General features: G+C 35.8%; 1 protein-coding gene across 1 annotated transcript; it reads left to right on the forward strand.

Annotated features, from left to right (window-relative positions):
* The first annotated feature begins 3,680 nt into the window (after positions 1 to 3,680).
* SLITRK6 (SLIT and NTRK like family member 6) lies at positions 3,681 to 10,324 on the forward strand. Its single transcript, XM_006086040.1, has 2 exons — positions 3,681 to 4,227; positions 6,600 to 10,324. Exon 2 carries the CDS (start codon positions 6,624 to 6,626, stop codon positions 9,132 to 9,134), a length of 2,511 nt encoding a protein of 836 aa, XP_006086102.1. The 5' UTR covers positions 3,681 to 4,227; positions 6,600 to 6,623; the 3' UTR covers positions 9,135 to 10,324.
* Positions 10,325 to 11,484: the final 1,160 nt, after the last annotated feature.

Here is an 11,484-nt window from a genome sequence, read left to right on the forward strand (position 1 = left end):
TATATACAATTTTAAAGAAAACTTTTAGTTTGAAATAAGAAAAGGAAAAATGCCTATAGTAATGTTTAAAAAATTAGTACACAAAGTTCTTCTATAACTGTAAATTTAGACATGATTTGCAGATATCTGTTATATTCAATTTATTTTTTTATTTTATTGATTTTTTTACAGAGAGGAATGGAGAGGGATAGAGAGTTAGAAACATCGATGAGAGAGAAACATCGATCAGCTGCCTCCTGCACACCCCCTACCAGGGATGTGCCCGCAACCAAGGTACATGCCCTTGACCGTAATCGAACCCGGGACCCTTGAGTCCACAGGCTGACGCTCTATCCACTGAGCCAAACCAGTTAGGGCTGTTATATTCAATTTAATAGCATTATCATGAGTTTCAGCTAATTCCCTAGTAATATGGAGCAGACAGAGCCCACAGTAATAGTTATTTCCCAGTGATATGTGTTGAGTATTTCTTTTAAATGATTATATAAATACTTAAAAAATCACATTGATTTAGGATTATTTCTGTGTTTAAATGACTTCCTCAAAGAATAAAATCACTGGTGAATATTTAAAATCCACCTATAGAATTATTACCCACCAAAAGGTCATCCTGTTATGCTTTCCACCTTCAGAGTATTTAAATATCCCTCAGTCTACACCACAGAGGGTGCAAAGGCTTCTTTCTCTTCAAGCCTTCCAGATTCTTAAGTCAAAACCAATCTGACATATGTCTTCACTTTACCTCTTAAATGTGGGCAGATGCTCTGAGGTAGAACTAGCTCTATACGGAATGAATAAATCTCTTTTCGTTGTTTAATTTTTTTTTCTTTCCTCTGTCCAGTGCTTAGTCTTGGTCTTTTTGTATTATTTGTCCCATAGGCTTTGTCCAACAAATGTCATAAAACATTATTCCATCCGGCCTTTATTGTCAGTGGATGTGTAAAATGACCGCCTGCCCCCATCTATGTAAGCAGGGAAGGGAAGACAGCCTCCCAACCCCCCATGCAGAATGCTCCGTGCTGCCCTACATATGCTGCTGCTCTGGCATGACTAACAGAGATGGGTTTACTTCTTCTGACCACTTGGTGTTCTTCCATGTAATTAGATACTTTTATGTTTCCCCTTTAAGGTGCACATTCTAAAAAACAGTTAAAAGTCACAATAACACATAGCTTAGAGGATGTGATTAAAAATAACTGATTACTTTTTAACACCTTAAAAGATGGAGTCGCTGGGGGTAAATTATGTGGAAAGTAGTATTTTGTTATGATTACTTGATAAATTTATTATTAAAACTTCGAGGAAGCTACAAAGGGAAGGTGCTTTTTAATGTAATAATTGGAAATGAAAAACAATGTTAAAATAAACGTTATCCAACCACCATTAACATTCTGCCATAAGCGTTTTGAAAGAATAGAGGCATGATGATTTAGTGAAACAACGAGGAATTGCACCTAACCAAACATAGAGAACAGTCCTGTAGTCATAATTATTTTGAATGTGCTAAGTTATATATTTTACTAAGTTTGAGATAATGCTGAGTAATTCATTATCAACATTACTCCTTCGAGTTAAGTTACAGAAGGCTCCTCAAATAACAATTCTGCACATATCCATTTTTTATGTTCCTACCCAGAACTTTCAGAAAAGGTAAACAATAAAAAGAAATGGCTTGCCCTAGCCGGTTTGGCTCAGTGGCCTGCGGACTGAAAGGTCCCAGGTTTGATTCTGGTCAAGGGCACGTACCTTGGTTGTGGGCACATCCCCTGTAGGATGTGTGCAGGAGGCAGCTAATCGATGTTCTCTCTCATCAATATTTCTAACTCTCTATCCCTCTCCCTTCCTCTCTGTAAAAAATCAATAAAATATATTTAAAAAATAAAAATAAAAATAAATGGCTTGTTTGTCACTTCTCTTTTTACTATTGAGTAATTAATTAGTAATTACGCACAAAAAGAGATAATATGCAATACGTAAGCAAGGGATTCAAATAAATAACTTCAAATATCTGCTAGGTGTAAATTATGGATAATATAGACACATGTTCCAATTGGAAAAAAATGAGAGAAACTTGCATAAATCTGTAAGGAGTGTAGCTCCTTTTGTCCCACATGTCTCTTTGAACAACATTCCTCCACAAACTCTACTTCAAAAATATTTCTCCTGTGATTTTGCCTCCAAAACCTAAAGAAATACCTTTGAAAAATTGTATCTATGGTGTTGGAAGGGATTATTCTAGTTCCTTTTTCTCCCCATTGATTCTATTTTGTCACTATTTACCTACATTAATAGGTTGATTTTAGTTGACATGGTCATCAGCTGGTAGCAAACTGTGCCTGAGATTGATTCCTTGCCTCTATTATTTCTTATTCCCTTTATTTTCTTATTCCTCATTTTTCTTCTCTTTCCCCACTTCTTCATTTGTATTATAATCTCTATTTCATCTTAGAGCACACAATGTTTTTAAAATAAATGAGAATCTTAATGACTGAGAGAATATAATATAAAAAGGAAAGATGGAATGTTAATAATTACATCAAAATCCTTAATTTTAAAACAACTATTCCACACTAAGGATATGAAAACTTTAGGGATTTGGGTTCCTACATATAGCTGTGATTAGGTAATGATCCAATCTAATTTTCTTCCATTTTGATGATTTAACCTGCATAAAACCTCTTTCTTAAAAGTAGCTTTTTTCTGAAATGAGACCTAATATTGTATAGGTAGACTCTAATTATAGACAAGAATGTATCTAAACACAGATTGTTTTAAAATAAATGATGGCATCTAGTATATTCATTTTGGATATGAAAAAGTGCAGGTACTTGGAATGCAGGTAAAGAGGAATGCTTTTTAAAACATAGGCATTTGGGGAAATAAGGACTCTGACAGTTGAGAGTTTTATTAGTGATGATTCAGAAACTTTTAAGAGTTGAAGAAATGAGTAACTTTTAAATAGAACCATGTTAGGGAAAATATGCTTTCTGACCTAGTACCATAAAAAATCAGGGTATTTTCATTTCTATGTATTCATTTAACTTGTTTTACTGTATCTGAAAAGTTGTAATTTTATATTTTTGAGAGTGGTAAGCTGTGTTTGATGAATGTCAACCATTTGCAATAAAGATTCTTGAGTGTAACTTACAATAATCATATTTCCATTCCAAATAAATATTATCTTAACTGAAAAAGAACCTTATTTCTAGTCTCATCATTGAATCTTAGCTGTAGGGGAAGAAATAATGAAGTATAAAACTTTTAGTCACTGGCATGAGGCTTTTAAAAAATGTTAAAAGGGTGACTATGAAAATGCAAATATTGCAAGAAAGCAGTTCATGGGAATCTTTTAGAATTTATCTCATGCACAGTTTCAAAATAAAACTGAAGCCACTATTCCCCAGGCAGCATGTGTGCTGCTTTTCTGCACACGTGTGTGCAAACAGCACAGTAGTGTGCCAGATGAAAATGCAACCTAATGTATTATTTAACCCCCTACATAACACAAAATAATCTGAGACATTCCAAATGACATGTCATTATTTTGCATCAACATTTCCTTGCACTATATTTGGTATGAAAAGGGAGTGGAAAGACCATTTGCAGAAAGAGGAGGAGTTGAGCAGTCCCAAGGTGGAGCTGCCTCCTGTGTGAAATGACACTGGCAGATTAGAGCGCTCTGGTGGGGAAGGGCTTAAAGGCTGAGTCAAAAGCCAAGAAGTCTCTTTATTTACGCCTACCTCCCAGCCCTTGGCAATCTGACTAATAACACACTGAGCTAACAAGAAAGACTAGAAAGGGAGGACAGAGAACATTGCTGCAGCTTGGATCTCCAACCTCAGAAAGCGAGAGTGATCAGTCCCGGCTCTGCCAAACATCTTGTTTATTGACTGCGTCCGGCAGCTCGAAAATGGTTAACTATATGCAAAAAAAGTCAGCATAGCTGTGAAGTATGCCCTGAATTTTAATCGGGGAAGAAAAGGACAACTGCTTCAGGATGATCTAGCAGGCACTCTGCTAGAAATATTTTCAATGAGCTGCTCAGCACGTTGTCTCTGACCAGAGGCTTTCACTTTATAAAGTGATGGGACTTGCCCAAAAGTGGTGTTTGAGAAGAAAGTCCACGGTGGTTAGTGTTTTCTTTTTAATAAAGAAACTGAATTGACTTTGAACATCTCTTCCAGCTGCGCGTTACAGATAACGCCAGGAAGAGCCTCTGCTTTACAGGTAAGATGAATGTTTCCAGGCTTTGGCGATACCTAGTTTTTCATTATCCTAACGTGATTGAAATGCATATGTTTGCCCTTTTGAAAAATGTAACTTTGCATGAAAGGATATCCAGTTTCATTCTTGCTCCTTGGCACAACTAATGCTGTAGCAGATGCCTGTTTTCTCTGAGCAGCAGACGTGTAGCCCAACAGCTGGCTGTAGAGAAAGCACAAATAAAATAATATGCCACTATGATTTTTACAGCGTGCAGTTTGCTAGTGGACACTAAATATGTGTGCTTTCTGGGAAATAAAGATCACTTCCAAATGCCACTGTTGAACTTCAAACATAAGCGGAATATTAAAGGATTCTTTGTGTTTTGTATGCTACTTTTATTATTTCCTGACTTAACAGTGTTTTCTGAAAACATGTGAATGGAGATTTTTGAACTCCTGAACATTGAATCAGATATTGTCAATATAGAATCACTCTTCACATTTGTATGTATTTCCGAAATGATTAGATATTGTTTTCTAGGACAGTTTGAAGAGCATAAAATGCATTTAAGATGAAAAAGGCATGAGATATTTTCATCTGGAAGTTATTTACTCTGTTTTAAAGAAGCTTTGCCTGGTAAAATGAATAGTATTCTTTCTTGGGAATCTAGGGAGAAGTACTTTTAGTGTTTGTGGAAGCCAATCCACAAGTTAAAACCCCCAACTGCAAACTCCTTGATTCTAAGCACAGTTCTCAGAGCTGTTTAAAATTAAACTATTTTCCTTTGGATATGTCTGCTAACTTTTCCTTTGTATGGAAAGGCACTATGTTGTTTTGTTTCTTTGGTTACATTTGACCTTTTCAGAAACTTCATACTATATATGTTTTCAATAAAACAATGCATTTCCTTGGAATAAAAGTTTATTTTCAGGCTTATTGATTGAGATCTGGGATGTTTTATCTGATTGTGAATTTTAATTAGATTCAAAGTTACAATATGCATTCCATCCAGAAAAACCTAAAGCAGTTACAATTTTGAGAAGTTGACTAGTTTTAAGATGTGGTGTTTGTTTAACTTTCAAGTTGGTTTATATAAATTTAAGGTACAATAGTGAAAGGAAGGGGATACACTTAGATACAATTCAAGTCATGCATTTACCTTGTCGCTACTGTCATTCCAGAGTTAGAATCATTATTGAAAATTGCTGTTTCAGATGCATATTTTAAATGTTTTAGGAGCTAGAATGTGTGATGTTGTTATTGAGAACTATCATTATTTATTTAGAAAATTAGAGATATTCTCACATATTTTAGTATAATGCAGTTTGTTTCAGAGTTCATTGTTTGTGACTTTCAGCCTTACAATAGAAGAAATTAACTGCTTAATTATGTGATGACATTCAGTGCCCTAAAGCCTGATTCAAGACCTCATTAGGAAGTCATTTGCTGGAAGTTTATATGAGGCATTGTTTATTCCTTTATAATAGCCAGAGATGTGTGCTAAAGATCAGTTTTCCTTCTTTAGTTTCATGATATTAACCTTATTTATAACAGAATTTAAAGTAGCAGAAAATATTCTAAGTCTAGAAATTCAATATAAAGTGTGACTGAAGTGAAATTTGAATGGGCACTCTTAATCATACATACCTAATACTAGCAGCCTGGTACAAAGTACCCTAGACAGCATGGTTAAAACAAACTTCTTTTTATAATGTTCCAGTTTATTACATGGTCAGAGACATATTTCCTCAATATTTTAAAATAACTAATGAAATTATTAAGTATATTGAGCCAAAATCAAAGCAGGTTAAAGCATAGACACATTATTAGATGCTATATTGTGACATCAAGTTCAAAAATATGAATAAAAATATGTATAATGCATGCATACATATATAATACCTTTTTTCTATCATTTTAAAATTCTCTACAGTTCTCTGATTTTTCCTAATACCTACATATTTATCTCTTCCTTTAATCCTTTGGCCTCAGATTCATGTACTTTGTGGTTAAAAAAACATCAAGGTTGTCTCAAATATACACCATTGCATTATATCAAAAAAGCAGTGGTCCAGTTAGCCAACACCCCTGTCATCTGTAGAAATGCAGTTCATTTGGCAGATGTGAACACAACTGGTGATATAATATTTTAAATTCTCCTTCACTTACATTTTATAATTTGATCACAATGTAAGTTAAAAGTACATTAACGCACACCTGCCATCACATTAGGAAAAAGTAAAAGACAGTGTCGATGCAGCAAAGTATTTGCATTTTCACAGTAATCAATGTTTTTCTTTGTAGAGGAAAACCTATCTTTTTGAGAATGTCAGGTTCTTCTCCTCCCTGCTCCTGCCCACTAAACCCCATTGTTATTGCATTTTATTTTGCAGAATTAGATCCCATCACATGACAACATGAAGCTGTGGATTCATCTCTTATATTCATCTCTCCTTGCCTGTATGTCTTCACAGTCCCAGTCTACAGGGTCCTCGGCCAGAGGTTCTTGTGATTCTCTTTGCAATTGTGAGGAAAAAGATGGCACAATTTTAATAAACTGTGAAGAAAAAGGCATCAAGACGCTATCTCAAATAAGTGTGCCACCATCACGACCTTTCCACTTAAGTTTATTAAATAATGGCTTGACAATGCTTCACACAAATGACTTTTCTGGGCTTAGGAATGCTGTCTCAATACACCTTGGATTTAACAACATTGCAGATATTGAGAGTGGTGCATTTAATGGCCTTGACCTTCTAAAGCAACTCCATATCAACCACAATTCTTTAGAAATTCTTAAAGAGGACACCTTCCATGGACTGGAAAATCTGGAGTTCCTACAAGCAGATAACAACTTTATCACAGTGATCGAACCAAGTGCCTTCAGCAAGCTCAACAGGCTTAAAGTGTTAATTTTAAATGACAATGCTATTGAGAGTCTTCCTGCAAACATATTTCGATTTGTTCCTTTAACCCATCTAGATCTTCGTGGAAATCAGTTGCAGACATTGCCTTATGTTGGTTTTTTAGAACACATCGGCAGAATATTAGATCTCCAGCTGGAGGACAACAAATGGGCCTGCGATTGTGACTTACTGCAGCTGAAAATTTGGTTGGAAAACATGCCTCCGCAGTCTATAATTGGTGATGTTGTGTGCAACAGCCCTCCAGTGTTCAAAGGAAGCATACTAAGCCGACTGAAAAAGGAATCGATTTGCCCCACTCCACCAGTGTATGAAGAACATGAGGACCCTTCAGGATCATTACATCTGGCAGTAACATCTTCAATAAGTGATGGCCGCATGTTAATCAAGACCACATCCCCTTTAAAACCACCCACCAAAGCACCGGGTTTGATACCGTATATTACAAAGCCATCCACTCAGCTTCCAGGACCCTACTGTCCTATTCCTTGTAACTGCAAAGTACTGTCCCCATCAGGACTTCTAATACACTGTCAAGAACGCAATATTGAGAGTATATCAGATCTAAAACCTCCTCCTCAAGATCCTAGAAAGCTTATTTTAGCGGCAAATATTATTCATACATTAATGAAGTCTGATCTAGTGGAATATGGCACTCTGGAAATGCTTCATTTGGGAAACAATCATATTGAGGTTCTTGAAGAAGGATCATTCTTGAATCTAACAAGACTACAGAAGCTCTATTTAAATGGTAACCATCTGACCAAATTAAGTAGAGCCATGTTCCTTGGTCTTCACAATCTTGAGTACTTATATCTTGAATATAATGCAATTAAGGAAATATTACCAGAAACCTTTAACCCAATGCCTAAACTTAGAGTCCTGTATTTAAATAACAATCTGTTACAAGTTTTACCACCACATATATTTTCAGATGTTCCGCTAACAAGGATAAATCTTAAAACGAACCACTTTACTCATCTACCTGTAAGTAATATCTTGGATGACCTTGATTCACTGATCCAGATTGACCTCGAAGACAACCCCTGGGATTGCTCCTGTGACCTTGTTGGGTTGCAGCAATGGATACAAAAGTTAAGTAAGAACACAGTGACGGATGACATCCTTTGCACGTCTCCAGAGCACCTCGCCAAGAAGGAATTAAAAGCATTAAATAGTGAACTTCTTTGCCCAGGTTTGGTCAATAACCCATCCCTGCCAACTCAGACTAGTTACGTAATTGTCAGTACTCCTACAGCCGATACTATTTTAAGATCGCTTACCGATGCTGTACCACTATCTGTTTTAATATTAGGGCTGCTGATTGTGTTCATAACTATTGTGTTCTGCGCTGCAGGGATAGTGGTTCTTGTTCTCCACCGCAGGAGAAGATACAAAAAGAAACAAGCAGATGAGCAGATCAGAGACAGCAGTCCCGTCCATCTTCAATATAGTATGTATGGCCATAAAACAATTCACTCCACCACTGAAAGACCCACTGCATCACGCTATGAACCGCACATCGTGAGCCCCATGGTTCATGTCTACAGAAGTCCATCCTTTGGTCCAAAGCATTTGGAAGCGGAAGAAGAAAAGAATGAGAAAGAGGGAAGTGATGCAAAACATCTCCAAAGAAGTCTTCTAGAACGGGAAAACCATTCACCACTCACAGGGTCAAATATGAAGTACAGAGCCACTGACCAATCGACTGAATTTTTATCCTTCCAAGATGCCAGTTCATTATATAGGAACATATTAGAGAAGGAAAGAGAACTTCAGCAACTGGGAATCACGGAATACCTGAAGAAAAACATTGCTCAACTCAAGCCCGATATGGAGGTACATTATCCGGGAGCCCACGAAGAGTTAAAATTAATGGAGACATTAATGTACTCAAGGCCAAGGAAGGTATTAGTGGAACAGACTAAAAATGAATATTTTGAGCTCAAAGCTAACTTACATGCTGAACCTGACTACTTAGAAGTCCTGGAGCAGCAAACATAGATGGAGAGTTTGAAGGCTTTTTCAGAAATGCTGTGATTCTGTCTTAAGTCGAAATCTTGTAAAATAAAGTGCCTTACATGAGTGTGTCATCAGTCAGAATTTAAGCACAGCAGTATTTCTATGGGAAAAAAAGAAAGAAACTCAGGGATCAATGGGAGAAGCCATTGCATTGTCTTTTGGTAATTTTGTCTGTCCCCAGCAAAACAAATCCTTGCATGTAAATCATTCAAGGATGATAGTAATATTTCTCCACATACTTTAAAGTGTTTCACAGAAGTCCTCTTACTCATCTAAAAGGATTGACTATTTGAGTAACCACAATTTTCTTGAATTACTTTACTTGTGGATTGAAGAGAATTGGATTTTGTCATTTTAAAATTATACCTGTATATGTAGTTATAATATGTAAGGAATATATTGTTTATATAACCAGTATATGTACTGAACAAATGTACATTGTCAAATGCATCTGATTTTATTACAGTAAAGGCAAAAGGAACTGGATCTTTAAAGTTACAAATAGTAATAGGTAAAGACAAATATAGAGGGTCAAATTATATGGGCTATGAGTGAGCCAATTTGCAGATTAAAAAAAAATGCCCCGACTATGCTTTCTGAATTTAAAATTAAGAATGATTAGTATTACAGGTGGAATGAATAAGCAAACTTTTGGGGTTTTCTGCACACCCTGTGTGGACAATCTTACTGTAAATGCTGCTGTGAACTGAGGTATGTCATTTGTGCTCAAAGTTTAATTCTTATTCTTGGAATAATTTTAAAATGCTACTGATATTCAACTGTAAATATGATTAGTGCATATATGAAGTTTAGTTTCCTTTATAGCATTGATCCTTTGTAAATTTGAATGACCATGATAGAAATATGTTTCTTGTGGCAAGTAATTCAAAGGTGTAAAACAAATAGGAAAATGTGTAATTATATTTTTATTGATGTATAATGATAGTTGCCATAAATTAGTTGCAAAAGGCACTTCTGAAGGTAAGTGGTTTAAGTTGCCTCAAGAGTGGCACAATGTAGCTTTATTTTACAAGAAAGTATAGCTAGATTTCTATGAACTATTTATTCTGTACAGTTTTGTATATTTTTGGTTCACAAAGGTAATTATTCTTGGGTGCCTTTTAAGAAAATTAAAAATACCGCTCACTACAATAAAACTAAAATGAAAACCCTCTTTTTAAATGTACTTTCTTCAATTAATCTGATCTGTAATCCAATCAAGTCAGGCTTAACACATACACTCACATACACATATGCACACATACAAATGCAAAATGAGATTTCTGCTTGTTGTCATCCACACAGAATCATCTTGTTCACCATCTGTAAAAAGGCCATTCAATGTCTAGGTGTGACTGACACAAAGCCAAACTTAAAGTCTGACCAGTAGTTCTCCTTTTCCAGCCAACCATGTGCCCACTCACCACAAATGGAGATTATTTATTTTTCTTCTTTGTGATTATACAATCAACCATACAGCAGATTTTCACAAAGCAAAATGGGATTAATCAAGGTAGCCTAGTTTATTTTTTTGAACACCAGGCAAATCCATGAACAAGGTTAGGAAAGAACCTATTTCCTATTAGGAAGAAATTTCTCTATTTTAGTTAGCTCTATTTTAGTGATTCCTGAATGTTCTATTAAATGTTTTGATTTTCAACACTCAACTATCTGCTCTAATAGGAGAATATATTATTTCTTTGATTTTGACTGGGAGTTCCTGTTGATGGAAACAGTAGGGGCCTTTGCTGCATGGTGTGAAGACTAAGTAGAAATCTATTGTTATCATATCACTAAGGTTTTCTTTTATTTTTATACATTCATTTAATTTTAAAAAATATTTATTGTTGAAAGAATTACATAGGTCTTCTTTTTCCCCCATTACCTCTTCCAGGCCGCTCCCGTCCCAGCCCCGTCCTGGCCCTCACCAGCCCATTGTCTGTGTCCATGGGTTATGCATATATGCATACAAGTTCATTGGTTGATCTCTTCCCAGCTACCCTCCTATCCATTCTCTCTGAGGTTCAACAGTCTGTTCATCCTTCTGTATCTCTGGGTCTATTTTTATCATCAGTTTATTTGGTTCATTAGATTCCACATATGAGTGAAATCATGTGGTACTTATCCTTCTCTGACTGGCTTATTTCATGCAGCATAATATTCTTCAGGTCCATCCATGCTGTTGCAAATGGTAAGAGATCTTTCTTCTTTATTGTTGCGCAGTATTCCATTGTGTAAATGTACAATATTTTTTTTTATCTGCTTATCTGCTGATGGGCACTTAGGCTGTTTCCAAATCTTAGCTATGGTAAATTGTGCATAGGGGTGCATA

This window comes from Myotis lucifugus, unplaced genomic scaffold, assembly GCF_000147115.1.
Source record: "Myotis lucifugus unplaced genomic scaffold, Myoluc2.0 scaffold_24, whole genome shotgun sequence".
NCBI lineage: Eukaryota > Metazoa > Chordata > Mammalia > Chiroptera > Vespertilionidae > Myotis > Myotis lucifugus.

Excerpts from the sequence above, each read along its gene's own strand:
- SLITRK6 (XM_006086040.1), top strand. The coding sequence starts at position 6,624 with ATGAAGCTGTGGATTCATCTCTTATATTCATCTCTCCTTGCCTGTATG.